Here is a 22948-nt window from a genome sequence, read left to right on the forward strand (position 1 = left end):
TAGTACATGGGAGGCTAAGACAGGAGGGTCTCTGTGAGTCCAGGACTATATAGAAAGTTTCAGGTCAGTCTGGACTACACAGTGGAATCCTGTACACACACACACACACACACACACACACACACACACAGTCACCAAGCAAACAAAAACTTCTTGGCTTGCTGGGATGACCTGGCGACCTGAGTTCAATACTCAAACCCTACACAAGGCAGAGGGAAATGGGCTCCATTACCTTAATGTGTGCTGTGGCACACACACACCCCACATACAAAATAAAATCTTAAAATATTCTAATATCTGCTGAGAAGGACCATGTATCAGCTGTTGTCCCAACACCTGATTGGTGAATTGTCACAAACTAAACCTCACCTGGGCCACAGAGAGTGTGTCTCAGGCCAGTGTGGACCAGCACAGTGCCAATCAAAACAAAGTCAAGCTCAAGCAAACAGTGTAGGTGCAGGAAGAACGGGAGAAAACACCAGCATTTCAGAGAAGCAACTGAGCCAGCAGCCCGCTCAATGCTGCACATAAGCAGGAATAGTTCCAGCCGACTTCACTGGCTCTTTCTGCCATTCAAAAGACTTTGTGACGCGGCCTCTGTAGCCCAGGCTATCCTCCTCGTCAGTGTGAGATTAGAGTCTCTGGGTTCCAACTTGACTAGAAGTGGATTCCAGACAACCTCATGGTTGTCAGGGGAGGATCATCCGCTCAGGGTTGGCCAATCAGAGTGGGCAAGAGGGTCGGGCTAAATTATCCCAGGGGAGGATCTGATTGGATTGTGTTGGTCCAATAAGGTAGGTTGGGTGGTCCTGAGGTCCAGGAGGTCGGTACTCCAAAAGCTCCTTGTTCAGGTGTCCCCTTCTTTCTCCCTCTTACCTCACTGGCCCTCACTGCTTCACAAAAGCAAGAACTGTGGTTTCACCCATCTTGTTCCTTCCCCACCCCACCTGAGCTCATACCACCCCCTTAGCTGCAGCCCTGAAACGGATGGTCTGGGGACACTCCACCCCACTACAGCTGACATTGGGAGGTTGTGGTATCCACCACTTAGAAGCATGGGAACAGGGTGTTGTTAGATGAATCCATAGTCTTTCTTGAAACCCTCAGTGTCTATATCGGAATATAGAAGGGAGTCTTAAATGAGGGAAACCGAGACTCCCCAGCCTGCAGCAGGCAACCTGGGGCTGGTCCAAGTTCTGCAGGGGCTGCCCTGCCAAGAACAGTCTCTTGTACCTAGTTGGGAAGATAGCTAGCAGTATTTCATTTGCTCTTGGATTCCCACCATGTACTCACAGGCCTTGCCATTAACCTAAAGTTAGAGGAAGACAGTAGAGGACCAGAGAGAGCGATTGGTCTACAGTCACATGTGTGGCTGCTGCCTGGACCGGCTCTAATCCCGGCCTCAACTTCTGTATACTTTCAGCTCCACAGCCACTTGCTGGTTTGAAGAGGTAAGTCACCAGCCCGCCCATCCAAGGAGGAGTTCCTGAAGAGTAGGGGGATACAGTAAGGTCAGGATGTCTGCAGAAGTTAAAGTCTGACTTCTCCAACATCTGTGAGGCTGTGTTCATTAACTGATCCATTCAAGCAGTCATTGCACATTGGCTGAGTACCCACTGTGTGCACACTCGTGCTCTGACTCCGGAAGACAGACTTGAGAGGAGAATACACCATCACATCACAGCTCAGGAGAGAATCATGTAGCAAGAAAAGGAAAAGAGGCTGCAGTTGGACTTCTCTACAGCCAGCAACTTCTGGGGGTGTGCTCAGCTACTGAAACGCTAGATTCAGCTTTCCCGGGGGACACCATAATCACCCCTTGCTTTTTATTTTTCTTCTAAGCCCTAAGCGATGAGGGAGAAGATGGGGTCTGGCCTTTCCAGGGGCTATCTGGCCAAAGCAATTCATTCTCTTGGACTTCACCACCCATGCCATCATCTGACACCTGGGCTCCCCTCCCCCAGGTCTGAGGACTCCCTGGATAGTTCACCGTTTTTAGTCTCGGAGACTGAGGATTTAGAACTAGATTTGTCGCCTTCAACATAATATGTCCACCGCAGAGGCTGCAAGGTTCATGGGGCCAGCCTCCTTACAGCAGGGTCTTGGGCAGCACAGGACTCACACAGGGACCCTGCTCAGCCGCCCCCCCCCCCCGCCGCCTTTATTATCGAGATGCATGAACAAGCAGGTTGAAAGGTGCACCGACTGAGTGCCAGTTGGAAGCGAAGCCTGTGCTAGGCGCAGGAGGCTGGCAGGGGAGCTGCCATTTGGCCCCAGTTGACCTGCTGCAGGATTGGGATCCCAGAGGTTCTGGCACCTGGGAAGATATGGCCATGCAAAAGAACGAAGAGAAAAACTAAGGATGAGGGGATCATGTCTGTCATCCTAGCACTTGATGAATGAGGCAAAAAGGATTACGAAGAGTTGGGGGGCAGCCTTAACGACATAGTAGGACTGTCTCTAAAATTAAAAAAATCAAAATAAAATTTTAAAGAATTGAAACCGAGACAGGCAACGCTGACTCTGACCACTTGCCGCTAACCAAAAGCGACATTTTGCTGCGGTGCGGACCATTAATTTTAGAATAGTATCTTCTTTTATGGAAGCAACTTCCGGATCCAGCGCCAACCTCAACCACTACGGAGATCACGCCCCTCTATAACGCCCACCGTGACGTCAGGTGGCGAGACAGTGACGTCACAGACATGGTTGTGGGTTGGCGCCCGGGAGACCGCCACGCGTCTCCATGGCAACGAAAGGGTGCTGCCTGGCGGATTGCGTAAACCCCGCCCCGACAAGGGTGGGTCCGCTGCTGGTCCTAGTCACAGCTCAGGTACGCTCCCGTAGCCACCAGTCTCTGGTGTCCCGCGGGACCTGCAGACCAGCGGCCTCGGCTTGTCCGCAAAGCGCGGCGGCCGTAGCGCGGCGAATCCTTACCAACAGGCGCCGTCGCAAAATGGCGTGTCCGCTTCTCGGTCACGCCCCTACGTTTTGATAAAGCTTCGCTCCCCTTTTCCCACCTACAACCTATTGTGGTAAAGCTACGCCCTACCAGCAGGCCACGCCCACAATCATCGTAAAGCGCTCAACTTGCCTCTAGGCCACTCCCCTACCTTGTGGTTAAAATACTGCGCTCATCTTCAAGCCACGCCTTCACACTGTCGTAAAGCTCCACCTTCGCCTCAGAGTCACAGCTCTAATCGTCGTAAAGCGCCGCGCTCCCCCCCCCATACCGTACCCACACTGTCGTAAAGCCGCGTTCCGTTCCTTAAGGCCACGCCCCGCGCTGTGACGTAGAACGCGCACGCCTCTCGCTGCTCGGGTTGCGACTGCGCAGTGGAGCGCGCAGGCCGCCGCCCCCCGCTGGCCGACGCTGGCGGCGTAAGGCGCGCGGGGGCTCCGCGGAGCGGGCGCGGCGGAGCGGCGGAGCCCGGCCCTCTCCGCCGAACATGCCGAGGCCGGCCCCGGTAGCGCGGGAGCCGGAGCGGGGGCCCGAGCCGGAGCGCGAACGTGCGCGGGGCCCGGAGCGGGGGACGCCGCGCTGCTGAGCTCGGCCACCGCCGCCCGCGGGCCCCAGGCGGGGCGCAGGTAATGTTGCGCGCGCAGGGTCGGCCGTGCCCCACCCCCGCCGCGTCGGGACCCCGTGACTCCCACTGACCCCGGATAACCCCACTCCGCGCCGGGTCGAGCATGTCTGCACCCTGCGTTTCCTGACTGGGGTTCTGCACCCGGCGACCCCCACTTCCGGTCACCCTGCCTCAGTATCTCTCACTGTCCCTGACCCCACCTTTGCTCTGGCTCTCTGGTCCCTGAGTTCGAATGGGCACTGTTTCCTGGGTGCTCAGCTCACCTGCGACACCCAGGCGTCCCCACTTCCGGTCACCCTCCCCCAAGACCCCGCATTCTGCCTCTGTTCCATCTCACTTTGACCCCATTCTTGTTCCTGCGCTCTGACTTCCCAGTTTCCTGTGTCTCCTTCCTAGGTGTTCAGCTCACCTGCAACCCCCTCCCACGTTTTTCTCCGTGTCCCCCGATGTCCCTTTCTCGTCCCCAGATCCCCCTAAACACCTGGTCACCAGGCCTCCTGCCATCTGGACTCGGCTCCCTGTCCGTCCACACACCCAGCACTTCTTCCTGATGCTGACTCTTTACTCTTTGTGGCCCTGATGGTTTTTTGAGGGAGAAGAGCTGGGGGTCTTAGGGACAGGGACAGAGGGTCCTGTCTAGGTGGAAGAGGACCTGTTGCTGAGAGCTGCTTGGGAACTCTAGGCCCAGCTGCCTGCGCCCTCCCCCTTCCGCTCTGGCCACCGGCTTTGTTTTCCGGAAACACACGGTTCAAGGCGGGAGGGGTGAGATGCCCGAGCAGGCTGCTGGATCCCCTGCTGGTCCCCCTCTGCCTCAACTTTGTGCACGGGTGACTTTTTCAATAAGAGATGGGATTAGAAAGAATGTCTGCAGAGAGCGGTGTTTGTGGTGTCCTGGACTTGGGGCCAGATGGTTTTCATCTTGGTGGCCTCCTGATGGCAGTTTGCAGGAAGCAGTCTGGGAGGTGGCGTGTAGGTGGAGACCTGTCTGTATCCTCTCCAGGCTCATCCCTCAGGGCTCTGGAGGCAGATGGGGATCTTTGTCCAGGGGGACTCTGGGAGCTGGTGGGTGGAAGGCACAAAGACCTTGTTGGTGTAGGAGAAACCCCAGCAGCCTACAGAGATTGTGTTGACCAAGTCAGGTACTAGGGTGAACACTGTCTGGGCCCCTCGCCTGCCCCAGGGGATTTGCTTGGGTGTAGAGGAGTATGGTGTCTGCAGGTGTCTCTCTGCACCAGAGGTGTGTGGTACTGGCTGGTGGGTTCCTTTCCCAACCCCCAGATCACAGGGATGCAGTGCCTGTCTGCCTGCCATGTGTCTCCCAGGCCTGAACTAACACTGCTCATTCCCTACCCTTCCTACAAAGGCTGAGCCCTGCTCATACCCTGGGAGCCAGGGGACATGGGGGGAACTAGATGGACTGAGCAGAGCACTGAGTACCCTAGGGAGGGCCAGATCTAGAGGCTCTAAAGCCAGCCTAGGCGCCAGGGCCTGCTGCAAGCTAGTGGGGTGAGATGTAGTGTCTGCATGCGTCTTACTCCTGGGCCTGCTTGCTCAGGAGAGGTAGCCTCTCCTCTGCTTTGATTTTACCTTGGAGTGGTCACATCCAAGAGGCCAGGCAGCCAGTGCTGTCCACCATGGTTTGTAGTATCATGGGATTGTTGTGGCTTTTCTGTAATCATATAGTCACTGCCTCTGGCAGAGGATGTAGGTAAGATGTTTGGTAGTTGAACTGCTCCCACAAGCCCATCCGCAGCTTTGAGGAAGCCAGCATGCCCATTTGTGAATTGGGACAGACAGTGATGTGCCAGATAAATGCAGGGGACCATTTGTGTTCCTGGGGAGCTTACGAATGAGGGATGCTTGTGCAGAGATGTGTATTCACTCAGTGGCAGGACAGATAACTGTGCTGCATGGTGGATAGTTTTTATTCTGTGTGACTCCTTCCTGCTGAGATGCACCACCTAGGCCCTTTCCACCCACAGCAGCCAGCATCCTTTCTACAAGGGGGTGGGGGCTGGTGAGGCCCTGCTCTTGCCTGTGTGGTAAGCCAGGTGGAAGGAGTGAGGAAAAGTAGTGCTAAGTGTCCTGTAGTGTAGCCTTTGGTGTCAAGATGGTACAGAACAGGACAGTGGCTTTCTTGTTATCTGGGGGACAAATGGGGCCACGTGAAAGAGCCCTAGCCTGGAGCTACATCATGGTGGAGAAGTGGGTAGGACTTCATTCAGGTTTCCCCACACATCTCATGTCCAGGGGCTTGGTGTACATGCTCTTGCTGGACCCCAAGCTCTGTCCTTGTAGGCTGGATATCAACTTGCCAGTCAGCGCCCTGGGCAGTCTTTGCCTGAGAGCCTGTTAGTTGATGTTGGCATAGCCATAGGCATGAAGCTCACAGAGGTGTCTCTGCACTTAGCTGAGAGCTGGTGAGCTGAGAAGACCCTAAATCTGGGGCTTGTGTGGTATGGTGTCCGTGAGGTGGCCATAGCACCTTTTATAGAGGGGTAACCTGTTCCATAGAGGAGGACCACCTGATGTTAGTAACCCTGGGCCCAGAGGATATGCTGGTGAAGGCCGGGATGGGTGCACTCTGAGGAAGCCCATCTTGCATGGCCCTGTGGGTTAGGACACATCTGTGCCTTTGCTATCCTATCCACTCCCTGTCACCTGTTACATTCAGAGCTGGGCAGCAGTGCTTGTGTGGGAACCTGCCCATGAATTGCTCTGACCTCAGTGGGTCAAAGTTGTCCCCGTCCTGGTCCCTGGGAGGTGTCTTGATCTCAAGGTGTGTGGTGTTGGGGAACCTCAGCAGGTCTCCACTCAGCTCCTGAAATGCAGAAACATACCTGGTCACCTGAGGAGACACTCTGGCTGCTTACCCTTGGGTGGGACAGGTTCCCTAGGCCTATGGGACCATCAGACTCTATGGACTCCTCCGTCCCTCTGTGCTCTGCCCCACTGCACTGTCACCAAGAGGCTCTGTTCTGGGCAGAGCGCCACGCCTGGGACCCACAGCTGTCAGATCTGTCCTCTGGCTTTATATTTATGTCCATACACAAACATGGCAGAGGAGCAGGCCCTGGTCCCCAGTCCTGAGGGGACTCCCCTAGTGCCTGGTGACAGCATGAGGACAGCATGATGCTTGGCATTCCCGCCCTCTGCTCACTACGATCCCAGGCCACACCCTTGGGCGCTCCCATCAGAGGCTAGGTATTGTGGGTGGCTCCCCATCCTTGCTGCTCTGAAAGAGACTTGGAAATTGGTCTCACTTAGGACCTAGTGGTCAAGGGGCCATTCTTTCTGGTTAGCCTCCATTCCCCTCCTGAAGGAGCAGACTTTCAGGTTGCCCTGGGCCTCTTACCACACCCTCGCCCCTCAGAATAGCTCAGTGTCACCAGGGCAAGACAGATTGAGGTCACATCCTGTTAAAAGACAGATCTTCCAAAGTCTCTGACATGGGTCAGAGTCCAGTGGCAGCATGCAACGTCACATTGAATCTGCAGTGAAAGCCGGAAACCAGGGGACTAAAGGACGTTGAACTGTCTGTGCCAGAGGGAGGCCTATAGGTGTGAGTCTCCAGCCAGGGCACCAGGTGGGAAGAAACCCCATCTTGCTCTTTTTAACTTTAGATTTGTGAGACAAGGGCTCACATGGCTTAGGATGGTCTCAAACACTAGATCCTCCTGCTGTGGGTCCTGAGTGCGGTGGTCACCGAGCGAGCCTGGCTCTTTTGATGTAGGATCTTGTGTTGTAGCTCAGGTGTATACGTGGATGGGTGCCTGTGGAAGTCAGAGGGCAACTTTGGGAGGTTGCTTCTCTCCTCGCACTTTTGGTTTTGACACAAGGGCTCTGTGTTGTGTAGCCTGGCTGGCCTGGACTAGGCTCCTTCTTCCACATTTGATACAGGCTGACAGATTTGCACGGTGAAACTCAGCAGCCCGGTTATTTTGGTTTTGTTTTGTTTCTTAAGATTTTTATTGTTGGGCTGGTGAGATGGCTCAGTGGGTAAGAGCACCTGACTGCTCTTCTGAAGGTCCAGAGTTCAAATCCCAGCAACCACATGGTGGCTCACAACCATCTGTAACAAGATCTGGCACCCTCTTCTGGTGTGTCTGAAGACAGCTACAGTGTACTTACATATAATAAATAAATAAATCTTTAAAAAAAAAAAAAAGATTTTTATTGTTAATATTATGTACGCTGTAGCTGTTTTCAGACACACCAGGAGAGGGCGCCAGATCTCATTATGAATGGTTGTGAGGGCCATGTGGTTGCTGGGATTTGAACTCAGGACCTTTTTTTTTTTTTTTCCCTTTCGAGACAGGGTTTCTCTATATAGCCCTGGCTGTCCTGGCACTCACTCTGTAGACCAGGCTGGCCTCGAACTCAGAAATCCGCCTGCCTCTGCCTCCCAAGTACTGGGATTAAAGGCGTGCACCACCACGCCCGGCTAAAGATTTATTTATTTATTTATTTATTTAATGTATATGAGTACACTGTCGCTGTCTTCAGACACACCAGAAGAGGGCATCAGATCCCCATTACAGATGGTTGTGAGCCACCATGTAACCATGTAGTTGCTGGGAATTGAACTCAGGACCTCTGGAAGAGCAGCCAGTGCTCTTACCCGCTGAGCCATCTCTCCAACCCAGCAGACCTGTTTTGTTTTTTGAAATAGGATTACAACTTCTGTAGCCAAGGCTGGTCCTAAATTCACCATATAGACCAGGCTGGCCCTAAACACATGCCTCCTTCAGTGTCCTGAATGCTGGGGCATAGGTTTGTGGCACAACACCCAGGGAAACTGTCCTTTACTCTACTGTAGGTTATTGATGTGGCATCCCAGGTAGCCTGGGCTGACCTCCATGTAGCTGAGGATGGCATTGAACATCTTGGTTCCTGGGATTTAATCTGTGCATGTTCTCCTGGGGTTACCGTGGGAAAAATTGAAGGTACTCCTGGGGCAGCTAAAGTAACCTGTAGCTTAGGCTTACGCCCGTGTAGGGTCTTCAGGTGTGTATACGGGTTATGGGAGGGACATGGGAAGCAGGAACACAGGGCAGGCCTTGCCAGGAGTCCGAGTCTGCAGCTGCCCCAGGCACTGAAGAGCTGGCCTCTGGGTGGCTCAGACCCACAGGGCTGGCAGGTGGTGTGCATCTCCAGGCTCTATCCTGTCCTCTCCCACTCACTGTGTCTGTAGCCTGTGCTTCCTGTCAGGGCATGCCCTTGTGGGCTCCTGGGAGATCTCCATGCTGCCCTTGGCTGTCCAGTTGGGCCCCTGAGAGGAGGCGTGGCTTAGGCAGAGCAGACTCTGGTCCTCCGGGTGGGCAGCTGTGTGCAGTCAGCCTGTGCTTCACTTGGTGCTGACCTGACCCTACCTAGTGGAGGCCAGGGCTGTGTGCTTGTCCCTCCATATGCTGACTATGGCAGGACTTAGGGGAGGTGCCTCCTGGACAGATGTGTCCCCTCAGTTAAGGTTTGTGGTCACCTTTACCTATATAAGAATGGCCAGTTCTGGGCTCCCCTCCTCACCCCTCAGTTTAAAATGTTAAAACTAAGGATGGTGAGTTCAAGGCCAGCTTGGGTATAAGTGTTGGGGGAGGCAGTGGGTAAATGATTGCCTAAGCTCAGGTCTCCAGTGCTCACTTAGATGCCTGCCTGGGCACTCTCACCACCTGTGGACCTGTTTTCAAACTGAGCTGGCTGTGGTAGCTAAAGTGGGTTCAGCAGGGAAACACGGCTTCAGTATAAGGTGGAGAGTCCTTGACACCAGCCTCTGGCATATGAGGCCACACACACACACACACACACACACAAATACAAACTCAGAAAATATAAATCAGTCTACCCTGACTCATACCTGTAATTCCAGTGCTTAGGAACTGAGGCAGGAGGCAAGTTCAAGGCCAGTCTAGGCTACATACTCTGTTTCAAAAAGAAAATCAATTTTCTGCTGACACTTCCAGAATTCCCAGTGGATAACTCCCCTTGACCCTAGGATCTATTGCTGGGTAGGGACCTGTGGCTGAGTTATCCTTTGTTGTATGCTATTGATGGGGCTAGCACATTAGGCCGTGGTCAGTGGTGGATGGCTGTGCACGTCCTTTTATGTGTGTTCACTGGCCCCACAGCGTGTCTTTCCACACATCCATGGTACCAGGCCCCTTGCCCAGCTTTGTGCCTGGCTCCCTACTAGTAGATACTGAATGGTTTAGGCTCTGTGGGTGTTGAGCAGCAGCACCCTGGTCCTCTATTCCATGCTGGGCCCCCTCATGTTACCATGTTGAGCCACCCTGTGTCCCCAGACATGACCCATAGTTTCCTAGGAGCAGAGTCAGCTTTGCTGAGATGTGGGTCAGGAGATCTCACAGAACCTGAAGCTTTGGGTCCCACATCACCTATGGCAACCCACATTGGTGCAGAGGGTATGAGGTCCTCAGTCTCTCCGACCCTGGTGTCTCTGGGGGACGCCATCTGCTCTAGTGTGGGGGCGTTGTGATTTGATTGACGAGGAGTAGATGAGCTGAGTGCTCTTGCCTGTCCTCACCTTCTTGTGGTTTATGCTGAGGAAATGTCTGCTCGTCAGAGGCGCAGAGAGCAGGGTAGTGGCTCTTTGGTGTACAGAGTGCACACTGGCTGTCAAGCACTGGGCTGCAGCACTGTCGGTCCATGTGCTGTCCTGTGTCAGTGCTGACCCAAGTTGTGTTAGTGCGTTCCAGGTCTCTCTCTGCCATTGCCATCATCCTTGTGGGATGGCACATATCTCTTGGTCTTCATATCCTGACCTGATGCACAGCTCTGTTGCCCACTGGCCAGGTGGCACCAGCCCCTTTCTGATTGGGCTCCTTTCCTAGCTTGGCTTGATCCCCAGATTTCTCCAGCTGTCTTCCAGGATACTCAGTGCTGGAAGTCCTCGTGTGCTAAGCTCTGGGCCTGCAGCCCAGAATCCCACCCACTGCAGGGCTCTCTCATGGTGGCTTTTGATCCTGCTTGTCCCCTTAGGCGGGTGTCAGGTCTAGCCTGGGAACTGCCAGTGACGTCAGCCAGGGACTGTGACATCACTAAGTGGAGATGCAGAGAAGGGACTTGGGGACCTCTGGCAGAGGAGCAGCCAGGGCCCCAGCAAGATGGGGGACCCCAAAAAGAACAGGGCAGGTGCGTGCTGGGGCCTTGCAAGGAGGGCTGTGTGTCTCTGGTGGGAGTCCAGCCTGCTGTCAGCCAGCTCCCTTAGCAGTGGGCACCATGCAGCTGGCTCTGTGGCCTAGCTTCACTCAGGCCAGCCCAGCATTTCCCCTGAGCCTGGGCTCACTTCTGGAGACAGCCTCACTTGGGGAAAGAATCAGGCTCTGGGCATTGTGGGTCAGGCCAGGGAGGGTTTATTTAGGACAAGGGAGCCCTGCCCTCCTTCCAAGGGCTCTATTTTTAGCTCCAGGGTTCAACTAGGACCAGGGCTAGAGGCATTTCCTTTTCTCTGGGGTCTCAGGTCACACCACACATGCTCAGGTGTGCCTGAGACAGCACAGCTGCCTGGAACTAGGGTTGCCTGTTTCCCTGGCCCTCTGTGTTGGAGTGACAGCCTTCTTGTCACTTCTTGCTCACTCTCTTGGGCACTGCTGATGGCTACATAGCCCATGTCAGCCTGGCTCCTCCTGTGATCGAGAAGGAGTGGTCCATGTGTTGGGTGGTCATGGTGACCTCGGGTTGTGCCCACCATTCTACACAGTCATGTCCCTGTCTCATGGCAGTTTTCATGGTCTCCTTGGCTTAGCCACCTCCCCTGGCCCCATGGGCTGACAATACAGTCAGTGCCTGTTGTAGTGTCCCCAAGTGTATTGTAGGATGCATGGGGACAATAGATGCACAGGTGACTCTCTGGTGTTCCTTGGCTGCCGTGTCCACTCCGGATGTGGGCAGCACTTCCTCTGCCTCTCATTTGTTGTCGTCCACCAGTGTGGCCCTGCAGGTGCCCCATTTCCATTGTGCACATCCTAGCTGGCCTGAGCCCCTACAACAGGCCCGTGCTGCTCGTTGCTGCTGCCCGTGTCTGCCACCTGGGTCTTCCCCTCCACACATCCTAGGTGGGCTACTGGGCCTGTGTGGGCAGCTCTGCATGCCACATGGTTTGCAGCCATCCATCCAGGCTGAGGACAATACAGTGGGCCATCCCTGTCCTCCCCAGAACAAAGGATGGTGTCCTCTGCTGCTGGGGACTCTGAGGGGCCAAGCTTCATCTGGGTACTTTCTCTCCAAACCTCAGAAGCCCTGCTGCTTCTAGTGACCTAGGGTGCTCCATGCTGGTGTGTGATGAGCAGGTGGCTTCGCTTTCCTGACGCTGACATCTCTCTGCTGGTCCTTGGATCTGACACAATAAGGTGTCCACACTCTAGAGTCTTCTGATGCCACTGCCCCACGCACCCCCTTACCCAGCTCATGGTGGCCTCTCTGCTTGTAGGTGGTGAAGGGTGCACTTGGGCACAGACTGAGCACTGTGGGATGGGGAAGCACACCCCATTCACCAGGTGATGTCCTGTCTAGAGACTTGAGGTGTGTGCAGTTCTGTACCAGGACACAAGTGCTGGGAGGGGCTGCTCCAAACCCTCCAACCCTCTTTGACCCTTCCCTGTGTGTGAGTTGATCTCCCTGAGGTGACACTAGAGTCCTGGTCTCTATCCCTGAATGGTGCCTCCAGATGGATGCAGGGATGCTGTGGGCAGGGTGCTAGACCCTGAGAACATCTCTGTGTACCTGTGTGCTTGCAGTTTTGAAAACCTCCTTATGTTTATTTAGTACACATAAGGGTAGTGTGTCTATACTACCCCCTGTGTTTGGAGGTCAGAAGATAACTGGGAATCTGTTATCTCCACAGTGTAAATCCTGGGGACAAGGCCTAGGCAGCCTTCCCTGATGAGCCATCATTTTGTTGACCCTTGATGTTTTTGTGAACAGAGTTTTATGTAGCTCAGGCTGGCCTTGAACTCCTGATCCTCCTGCATGTTGGCATGCTGAATGTGCACCTCCATGTTTTGTCTCTGTATTAGAGATGGGACCCAGTGTACAGTGGCGAGCACTCTGCCCTCTTAGTCCTTCCTAATGGAAGAGAAGCCATAGGAGGTCGTCATGTGTCAGGCTCTGAGGGGCTGTTCTGAGTGATACCTGGGTGAGAATGAAGGGCAGATGCGTTTCTCTGCTCTGTAACCTTTACCAGGTTCTTCTGGCCTGGGCATAGCCCTGCCAGTCTCCTGCATCTGCACCCACCTGGAAGCCACACAGGTCCTTGGGCAGGCCCCAGTCCATACCTGTCTCCTCTTCATCTTTAAGGCCACAGTGCTGGCACCTCATGGAGCCCGTCTTCAGGTGTGCCTTCTTCCAGCTCCTGTGCTGTTGATGTGATGATGTGTCCCGGTGAGAGAGGGACAGGAGCAGGCGAGCCATTGACACTGTGCAGAATCTCTGAGAGCCCCTCCCCCTGAGCTCCATGGTGAGGAAGAATGGGACCTGAGAATGGCTTGTTTTGTCTTAGGGTATTTTTGTGGGTGTCCTAGGTGGGGTGCAGATCCTTGGTGGCCTGTGTTATAGCTAGCTGTCTACACTGTAGAGTCTCATGGTAAGGGCTGCTGTGGGACACATGAACCCCATAGGGTCAACGCCCCTGTAGTATGAATCTGAGCTGGAAGAGGACCCCATACCTCCTGGGTTTCTCTAGGGGGTCCCCTTTATTTTGAGGAGAGTCCCTATTGATGCTCAAGGAGGTTGTTGGACTTTCACACTGCAGAGCCAGGCTGCCGGTTCCCTCATTCCCTAGTGGGAGAGCCAAGGTCTGGGGAACACTGTCAGTGGGATGGCGTGATGGCCACTGTGGCCTCTCACTCACTGCAGCCACAGCCCAGCAGAGAAATGGGTGTGAACAGCAAGCACCCAAATCACTGCCCAGATGGGTGCTGGAAGGGGGCAGGACCCCAAGCCCTCTCTTGCCCATGGGGCTGGAATTGCTGCAAGACTGGGCTGGGCAGCAGGCTGGCACCCTTCAGATGTGCCCAAGAGCACACACATCCACATACCCCTGCATGGCTGCCTGTGGGAGCATGAACCTAAGAACTCAGCCCAAGGCTGACCTGGGCTGCAGAGTACGACCTTGTCCAGGAGCAAAGCTTGCACAGGTGTCTGCCGAACCCAAGCCTGGGTGAGACCCCAGCACCCACAAAACCTTCAGTCCCAGCACTCAGGAGGCAGAGACCATCAGATTTCTGTGACATTGGGGGCAGCCTGGGCTACACAGTGAGTTGTTGGCCAGCAAAAGTGTGTGACTGCCCAAGCTCATAGTCCCCATGCCAGGGAGGTAGAAACAGAAGGACTTCTGTAACCTATTCAGGAAGAGGCTTTGATTCGAAATAGGACAGTCTTGATAAATGACACCTGTCCACACAGTCGGACAGCAAGGTCAGTGTTGCCACCGTGTATATGAGAAATCGGGAAATTTGGTTTCTTTTTTTTTTTGGTTTTTCGAGACAGGGTTTCTCTTTATAGCTCTGGCTGTCCTGGCGCTCACTTTGTAGACCAAGCTGGCCTCGAACTCAGAAATCCGCCTGCCTCTGCCTCCCGAGTGCTGGGATTAAAGGCGTGCGCCACCACGCCCGGCTGAAATTTGGTTTCTTTAAAGACTATATTTTTGTTTTAATCCCAGGTGTGGGGACATGGGGCTGCTTCAGACTGATTTGCCTAGTGCTCTAGTGGAGGCGTGGTTTTGCCAGCTGCAGATAGTTTCTGTGATTGTGTGATGTTTGGAATTCTGGAGACTTCGGAGAGGTATTTAAATGTGAGGGCCCAAAGACACAGTCAGTGATTGTTGGCCGTTTGGGGGTTAACTTTGGTTTGTTGGTGGTTTTGCTCAAAGAAAAAATAAAAGGAAAGAAATTAGAGTTATGGGGGCTGGAGAGATGGCTCAGTGATTAAGAGTACTGACTGCTCTTCTGAAGGTCCTGAGTTCAAATCCCAGCAACCACATGGTGGCTCACAACCATCTGTAATGAGACCTGACGCCCTCTTCTGGTGTATCTGAAGACAGCTGCAGTGTACTTAGATATAATAATAAATAAATCTTTTTTTTTTTAAAAAAGAAAGAAGTTAGATTTAGGGATCTAGCTCTCTTCCCTCTCTCTTCCTTTCTCTCCCTTTCTCTCCTATCCAGCGATAGGGGGTGAAACTGGGGGGGTGGAATGCGCTGCATTCTCCAGGCCTCCCATCTGTCCCCGCTCTGTCTGCCCCTCTGTGGGCAGTTCTGTAGTGCCCATGTGTGGATGGCCTGGCAAAAGCCAGGGCATTGGGGCTGAGCTCACTGCCTGGGGCCTCCAGAGCCCCTCCCTGTTCAACCAGCGCTGCATGCTGTGCCCCTCCACCGAGCATAGTTGGAGTCGCTTTGCCTGCCCTCTGAGGTCAGGTGTGGCTCCTGTCCCTATGTGGGCACTCTTTATTCTGCCATCTGCCACTTTCCTCGTCTTGGCTGGTCCTGTGGTTAGACTGTGGGTCACCTCTTACCTGGATCCCCCTTGTTGGCTTTAGCCTTCCAGTGTCCTCTGCTCTGCCACTTGGTAGCAAATTGGGGCACACAGCCACTCCATCCAGTCTCTAACTGCTCTCAGCTTCCATTTGGACACACCATGGGAGCCTTTGCTGTAGTCTCTGGCCTATCCCAGGGTGACAGGGCATGGACATTTCCCACAGAGAGAGGTGCACCCTCCAGGCAGGGATCTTACCAATCCTGTTGAGACCTGCAAAGACCTTTTTGTACCAGACCACGTATTCTGCCCTCTAACCTGTGCCTCTGTTTCTTCACAGCTGGGCACCACAAGATTTAGGGCAGTGGGACCTGTTGGCAGAATGTCTTCTCTCTGCAAGCAACCCTGAAGCCACCAAGATGAGCACCCCAGCCCGGCCTGCGAGCGCACCCGGGTGTCAATAGCCGGGAGCTGAGGGGCCACCGGGAGCCATGGTGTACTAGGCCGGGCGCGAGCTCAGGTTTCGCACTCGGATCTCACGGCAGAGTCACCGTGGAGAGGCCAGGGTACCACAAACTTATGGATTTTGACAAGAAAGGAGGGAAGGGGGAGTTGGAGGAGGGCAGGAGAATGTCCAAAACCGGCACAAATCGGAGCAACCACGGCGTCCGCAGTTCGGGGACCAGCTCAGGGGTCCTGATGGTGGGCCCAAACTTCCGAGTCGGCAAGAAGATAGGCTGCGGGAACTTCGGGGAGCTTCGCCTAGGTGAGTCTGTATATCTCGTCCCCAGTCCATCACTAGGCCCCTCAGGAGGAAGGAGGAGACCGGCTCTGGGTACCCATCAGGCACCTCAGATCCCAGATCTTGCTCAGAGTGGTCCTATGAGGGAAGTGCTCCCAGGGCCCACACTGCCCTCCCTCCCCCAGCCCGAGGCTTGGCTGTATGGTAAACCAGATCATGGGCCAGTGAGGACCACAGTCTGTGGAGGACAGAATCTGGTCATGCTGAGGGGACAGCAGACCAGCACAGGCCTTGTCCTGGTGCAAAGCCTCTGCAGCCCTGTGACAGGGCTGCACTTTCTATGGCCTTGGGTGTCTGAGCCCTCTGCCTGCAGCCCATGGCTTCAGTGCCTCCTAAGGCACACACAGCTCAAAGATAGTTCCTACACAGTAAGACATCAAACTGCAACCTTGAAGCCAGCCATTATGGCCACGCCTTTAATTCCTCCAACAATCGGAGGCAGAGATAGGCCAGATGGATCTCTGAGTTTGAGGCCAGCCTGGTCTACAAAGTGAGTTCCACGACAGCCAGGGCTACACAGAGAAACCCTGTCTTGAAAAACCAAGAAAAGAAAGTGCAAGCCGGGCGTGATGGCGCACGCCTTTAATCCCAGCACTTGGGAGGCAGAGGCAGGCGGATTTCTGAGTTCGAGGCCAGCCTGGTCTACAAAGTGAGTGCCAGGACAGCCAAGGCTATACAGAGAAACCCTGTCTCGAAAAACCAAAAAAAAAAAAAAAAAAAAGAAAGTGCAGCCCTGATACATGCATGCATGTGCACATGGCCTGCAGTGTCCTCCTGGGGTCCTGACCTCAGGCAGCTAAGGCAGCTCATGTCCTTGTACAGATCCCGTGCGGGCACTTAGGTGTGTGAGTCCTAGAAGGGTTCAACTGCATCCTGTGCAGGAGCTGTCTGTGGGAAGCTGCGTGTGAGTGCTTGTTGCTTCCTGTTCTCCCTGCTAGGAGTGGAGCTTGTGCCACCAGTTTGTGCACTTTGACCTTTGTTGGAGTTCAGAGTCCCTGTCAGCTATTTACACCCTAACCTAGGTTAGAACTAGCACCTCAGGGGTAAGGTGTGCTTGGTGGGAGCCAGGCCAGTATTCCAGCCCCAACTGAGAACCAGCTTCATAGCGCTCAGGATGCTGAGGACGGTGTTCTTCATAAGAGGCAGACCTGGGCTACACAGTGAGAACTTGTCTCCTGTCTCCCTGTTCTCCCTGCCCCCACACAGAGTGAGCGTTGAAGGTGCTGATTTCTCAGAGTGTGAGCTGCTTCCTTGCCTGAACCTTCACCCTCTACCCCACCCCTACTCCTTATGAGGTCTGGTGACCTGGCTGGCTAGGCCACTGAGCGCCTTGGATCTGCATAGCAGTAATTGTTGATGAAATTGGGAAGTCGAAGCCCTTCGTCTGTGCAGCTTTCCTGCTCTGATTATGGGGCCACATTCCCTGTGTGTGTGCCCTCTCCCTCTTCTTTGTAAGAAAGGGTCCCACTGTGTAGCTCTGGCTGTCCTGGAACTCACTCTGTAGACCTGGTTAACCAGAACTCAGAGATCTGCCTGCCTCTGCATCCCAAGTTCTGGGATCGAAGGTGTTTGCCACCATGCCTAGCCCTCCCACACACTTTTTTTTTTTTTAATTTTTGTTTTATGTGTATGGGTGTTTTGTCTGTGTGTATGTTGCTGCAGTGTGTACCTGCCTGGGGTGTCTGAAAGAGGGCGCCTGGTCCCCTAGAATTAAAATTAGGTACTGTTGAGAGCCTCTATGTGTGTGCTGAGAACTGAGCCCAGATCCTCTGGAAGAGTAGCCAGAAGCTCCTAACCACTACGCTGTCTCCCCAGTCCCTAGCACATTTAAGAAAAAAATCAAAATGTGTGTATGTTGAGGAGCAGAGATGACACACACACACCTGTGAGGGTCAGGGACAACTTTGGGGAGTCTCATTGCTCTCCTTTCTGTGGATTCTGGGAACTCGGGCTTGGACTGAGGCTGGCTGCTTGCATGCAGGTGCTCTCCACTAAGATAGGGCACACTTGTAAACTGTGGGCTCAGAATGGCCGTGCCTACATGACAGGGGCTTCTGCACCATCAGCCTGCCAGTTCTGACATCCTTCAAGACTTCCAGTGCCTAGCATAGGGAACCTGCTTTCTCAAGGACTTGGCTCAGGTGCGGGGGTGGGGTGTGGGGGGGGAGAGGCCAGCAGTAGAGCAGGGTTGGATCAGTGAAAACCCCAGGGGAGGTGGCCACAGGAGAGGAGTGACCCTGAGGTGGTTGAAGTTAGAGACATCTGCTCATAAGCAGGTGTTTGCAACTGCAGCCGAGGAGACTTGAGCTCCCTTGGGTAACTTTGACTTCCTGCATGTGAGAGCCATGGCTCCAGAGAGACCTGAACAAACCCTCCCAGAGGAGAGCTGGCTTAACACTGTGTAGGCCCCACCTCCCTTGCAAGGGGCAGTCCTTGGCTGCTCCCCCAGGAGATCTGAGGTGCCTGCAGGGTGTAGGGTAGAGACCAGACCCATGGTGACCTGGACTGTCACCGAGCCAACCTCTTGGAAGAAACTTCATGGTGTTTCACCTTATATAACCTGGCATACCCTGGTAGAGCACAGGAGGTGGGAAGCCATCGCTGTCAAAGAGAAACAGGCCCAGCCTACAAGTGGGCTCTGAACTTGGCCTGGTATCAGAGAAGGCTGCTTGCTGATGTCCATGACTGCTGGAGAGTGATGGAGACCACCCCAAAGGGCTAGCTATGCCTCAGCCTGGGGGCACTCTTTACAAGTTGGTGGCTGGCTTTGACTGGGGATAGAGGCCCCAACAGGCTGAGGTGGTTGTAGACAACCTGGCCACAGATCCTGTCACAGTGGCTCTACTTGCTGCAGTAGTCGGGGCCTTTCCCTGCAGGCGTGGCAGGTGCAGCCGCTGGGGGTGGCCCTGGAGATGATGGTCTTTGTGACTAGTGATGTTGAGGCAGGCCTGCGCTGTGCTCAGACAGCAGATGGGAGCCCTGCCTGCAAGGAAAGGCTGACGGAGTGGGCTGAGCCTACTGCTGGACTTACCAGGGTGGGGGTCAGCAGCATGGGGTGTGAGCATTACGTCCCCTCAACCAGCCATCTTGGTAGTATGTGTGGTTTTGTGGGGCTGCCTCCAAAGTGAGGATGGACTGTGTTGTGACCGCTGTGTCCCAGAGAGACATCTCCCCATGACTGCATGCAAGTGGAGAGGTGTAGTGCCTGGGATGCCTAGGCAGTTGGCGCTTGTGGCCAGAGGCACTTTAACAGCTGACAAGAGGGGATTCATTTCCACGGGCTTCTGCGAGCTGTGCTCCGAGGAGGAGACGGCCTCCTTGGGGTCTGGGTGGGCCACAGTCCTGACAGTCTCTGTTGCCTCCCCAGGAAAGAATCTGTATACAAATGAGTACGTGGCTATCAAGCTGGTGAGTGTGCCCTGCCTGCCCTTGCCCTTCCCTGTGCCCTTGCTGGGAAGAAGGCCTGGTAACAGTTCTCTGCCCCGCAGGAGCCCATCAAGTCCCGGGCCCCACAGCTGCACCTGGAGTACCGCTTCTACAAGCAGCTCAGCACGACAGGTGAGGCGGACTCGGGTACGGGGCCAGCACTCCTAGGCCAGCAGCGGCTCCGGACACCCAGCATGGATGTTTCCTTCGCAGAGGGCGTCCCTCAGGTCTACTACTTCGGCCCTTGTGGGAAATACAACGCCATGGTGCTGGAGCTGCTGGGGCCCAGCCTGGAGGACCTTTTCGACCTGTGCGACCGCACCTTCACGCTGAAGACGGTGCTGATGATCGCCATCCAGCTGGTGTGGAGGGCTGGGGCCTGCAGGGTGGGGTGAGCAGGGCTGGGCCTAGGTGCTGAGCCCCCACCTGACTCAGCTCACTCGCAGATCACGCGCATGGAGTACGTGCATACCAAGAGCCTCATCTACCGTGATGTGAAGCCCGAGAACTTCCTGGTTGGGCGGCCGGGCAGCAAGCGGCAGCACTCCATCCACATCATCGACTTTGGGCTGGCCAAGGAGTACATCGACCCTGAGACTAAGAAGCACATCCCATACCGCGAGCACAAGAGCCTGACAGGCACGGCGCGCTACATGAGCATCAACACGCACTTGGGCAAGGGTGAGCAGCCCTACGGGCAGGGGCCGGAGAGGGGCGGGCGCCGGGGAGGCTGCTTCTGAACCCGTGCTGTCCCCGCAGAGCAGAGCCGCCGGGATGACCTGGAGGCGCTGGGACACATGTTCATGTACTTCCTGCGCGGCAGTCTGCCCTGGCAGGGGCTCAAGGTGGGTGTGGCCTTTCCAGTGTGGGGATGGGCTGTGGGCTTGGATGCTGGGTGCTGAGTCCGGCTAAAGCTAAGACCAAGGTCACATCGCGCAGGCAGACACGCTGAAGGAGCGCTACCAGAAGATTGGAGACACCAAGCGTGCCACACCAATCGAGGTGCTGTGTGAGAGCTTCCCCGGTAAGGAGCCGACTGCATCCCACCCCCTTAGTTCTGCCCCATCATGTGGCCACGCCTATAGAGCCATCCTCCAAGCTGGGTTCCTCCATGTGACCACGCCCCTGGTCCTCTTCTGCAGAGGAGATGGCCACCTATTTGCGCTATGTGCGGCGCCTAGACTTCTTTGAGAAGCCAGACTACGACTACCTGAGGAAGCTCTTCACCGACCTCTTCGACCGCAGCGGCTACGTGTTTGACTACGAGTATGACTGGGCCGGCAAGCCCCTGGTACGAGCAGGTGATGTGAGAGCTCCGGGTTAGGACTCGGTGTGTGAGGGGTGCACTGGGTGGGCATCTCCATAGGCGAATCTGCATGGGTACCCCTATAAGTGAAGAAGGTACCCCAGGTTGGGAACCCCATAGTTGAAAGTGTTCAGATTGAGATGCTCACAGCTGAAGGGGTGCAGGTGGTGACACAGACCTTGGTTATACAGTAGGGTGTGGGTGGGAACTTTGGTGGGAGGGGCCGACCTCTCCACAGTGAGGGGCGGCTGGGGCCAGGGCACGGGTCAGGAACTGTCCTGGGGCTGCAGCGACACCTGCGGCTCCATCCTGTCCTGACATCCGCTCTCGCAGCCGACACCCATCGGCACCGTCCACCCTGACGTGCCCTCCCAGCCACCACATCGCGACAAAGCTCAGCTCCACACCAAGAACCAGGTGAGGGCTGGCCAGGCGTGGGGGCCTGTCCTAGAGGGGATGGAGGCTCCTGCGACATTTCTGCAGGGCAAGAGGTGCTAACCTGATAACCACTGCTCTTCAAGGCGCTCAACTCCACTAATGGAGAGCTGAACACAGACGACCCCACCGCGGGCCACTCCAACGCCCCCATCGCGGCCCCTGCAGAAGTAGAGGTGGCGGATGAAACAAAGTAAGGCTCAGGGTGTGCAGTGGCTGAGAGGCCGCCTGTGCTGGCCACTGGGCCACCACCTCTTACCCCATTGCCCCATATCAACCGCTGGGCCACCATTCCCCACATTCCGTATCACCGCCCTTGTCACCCATGCAGGTGCTGCTGCTTCTTCAAGAGGAGAAAGAGAAAATCGCTGCAGCGACATAAGTGAGGGTGGGTGCAGCCGCTCAAGATCCCCAGGCGGGTGTCTAGGAAACTGGCAGTGTCCTTGGTGGTGTGGGGCTCCTTGGCCCACCTGCAAGCAACATCTTTCAGGACTTGGGGTCACTTCCTTCACACAGGACTTTGGCGGAAATCTCTACACCCGTGTCTCGTCATCCCCTTCGAGAGCATTAACTATTTAAACCCAGGAGAGAAGCGCTGCGCCGTCCCTGCTGCGCCCCTGTTAGCTCATAAAGTCCAGCTTGTCCCCTCAATCCAAAGGCCATTTTCTCGAGGGGGGCAGGCCCGGGGCATGGGTGTCACACGGGGAGGCCTCAGCCATCAAAGGGGAGGCGCGTGCACTTCCACAATGCTGCACCAAAGCCAGGGTGGAGCGCGGGATGGTCACCGCATAGGGACTGGTATGGGCCACACAGAACCAGGGCGGCCGTGATCCGTGTCCCTGCGTGCAGGGCCCACGGGACAGAATCGCCTTAACGCCAGGCCTGGGGCAGCAGAGAGGCGGTCCCACAGGAGGGCCAGGCCTTGGTCGTGGGAACTGAGTTCTTGCTTTACGACGTGTACAGAAATGAACTTATGTTTCTCTGGCGCTTCCTTGAAGCCGTAGAGTTTAGGGGCTTTTTTTAAAAAAAAATAAAAAAGAAAAGAAAAACATCCCAGAGTGTTGGCCTGGGCTTTACCATCCATAGGACAATTCAAGTCTAGGATCGGGAACTGACAAGGACCCAGCTGGATCATGGGAATCCCGAGGGAGCTGGGCACCATCTGCCCCAGGAAAGACGGAGGAGACTGGTGATGCAGTGGGAGAGGAAGGCTGCTGCTTCCAAACCTGAGGGATCCAGAAGTCCCCAAGCAGATGGACAGGTTGGGTCTGAGCACAGCCCATATAAGGTGGACACCTCGAGGGCAGGGGGCTGCACAGTGTGGCTGCAGACTGAAAGCTGCCTCAGAAGCCAAGCCCTGAGCAGTGGGAGATTAGCGGAGCTGGGAGGAGGTTGCCCAAGTGGAAAGGAAATGGGGGTGGGGGTGGACTCCAGGACTTCATGATTATACAGGTACCACCCAGGAAACATTTCTAAAAGGGCTCAGATGTTAGGAGCACTGACTTCTCTTCCAGAGGTCCTGAATTCAGTTCTAGCAACCATCATGGTGTCTCACAACCATCTGTAATGGGATCTGATGCCCTCTTCTAGTGTGTGTCTGGAGACATCGACTGTAATATAAATAAAATAATTTTTAAAGGGTTCTTAGGAGAAGGGAAGATGGAAGTTGGAGAATTTTCCTTAAGAAAATAAGGGGAAGCCGGGCATGGTGGCGCACGCCTTTAATCCCAGCACTTGGGAGGCAGAGGCAGGTGGATTTCTGAGTTCCAGGACAGCCTGGTCTACAGAGTGAGTTCCAGGACAGCCAGGGCTACACAGAGAAACCCCGTCTCGAAAAGCAAAGTTTGAGTGTGCACAGGTCCTCTGCAAGAGCAGTAGGCACTCTTAATCACTAAACCATCTCTTT

The 22948-nt window shown here is 55.0% G+C and overlaps 1 protein-coding gene across 5 annotated transcripts; it reads left to right on the plus strand.

The window, feature by feature from the left end:
- Positions 1-3338: 3338 nt before the first annotated feature.
- Csnk1g2 (casein kinase 1 gamma 2) lies at positions 3339-21693 on the plus strand. 5 transcript variants are annotated; one of them, XR_015048435.1, is made up of 12 exons: positions 3339-3588; positions 15414-15839; positions 19243-19283; positions 19364-19663; positions 19748-19982; positions 20061-20146; positions 20241-20325; positions 20444-20592; positions 20898-21024; positions 21129-21235; positions 21374-21430; positions 21559-21693. XR_015048435.1 is itself a non-coding variant. In XM_085843017.1 (12 exons), exons 2-11 carry the CDS (start codon positions 15653-15655, stop codon positions 21426-21428), a joined length of 1329 nt encoding a protein of 442 aa, XP_085699143.1. In that variant the 5' UTR covers positions 3339-3588; positions 15414-15652; the 3' UTR covers positions 21429-21430; positions 21559-21693. The 5 variants fall into 5 exon arrangements, 3 of the variants coding, with proteins under 3 accessions (XP_085699143.1, XP_029338535.1, XP_021029559.1); XM_085843017.1 differs by having other exon boundaries at positions 20941-21024; XM_029482675.2 differs by having other exon boundaries at positions 19364-19433; positions 19515-19663; positions 20941-21024; positions 21374-21693.
- Positions 21694-22948: the final 1255 nt, after the last annotated feature.

The sequence above is a fragment of the Mus caroli genome, unplaced genomic scaffold, assembly GCF_978045245.1.
Source record: "Mus caroli unplaced genomic scaffold, Mus_caroli_1 scaffold_9, whole genome shotgun sequence".
Classification (NCBI taxonomy): domain Eukaryota; kingdom Metazoa; phylum Chordata; class Mammalia; order Rodentia; family Muridae; genus Mus; species Mus caroli.

Bases quoted from the DNA above. Each gene is read 5' to 3' on its own strand.
- Csnk1g2 (XM_021173900.3), top strand. From the start codon at position 15,653: ATGGATTTTGACAAGAAAGGAGGGAAGGGGGAGTTGGAGGAGGGCAGG. The intron at 19,284-19,363 runs GTGAGTGTGCCC...TCTGCCCCGCAG, and splicing joins AGTACGTGGCTATCAAGCTG to GAGCCCATCAAGTCCCGGGC. The intron at 19,983-20,060 runs GTGAGCAGCCCT...CTGTCCCCGCAG, and splicing joins CAACACGCACTTGGGCAAGG to AGCAGAGCCGCCGGGATGAC.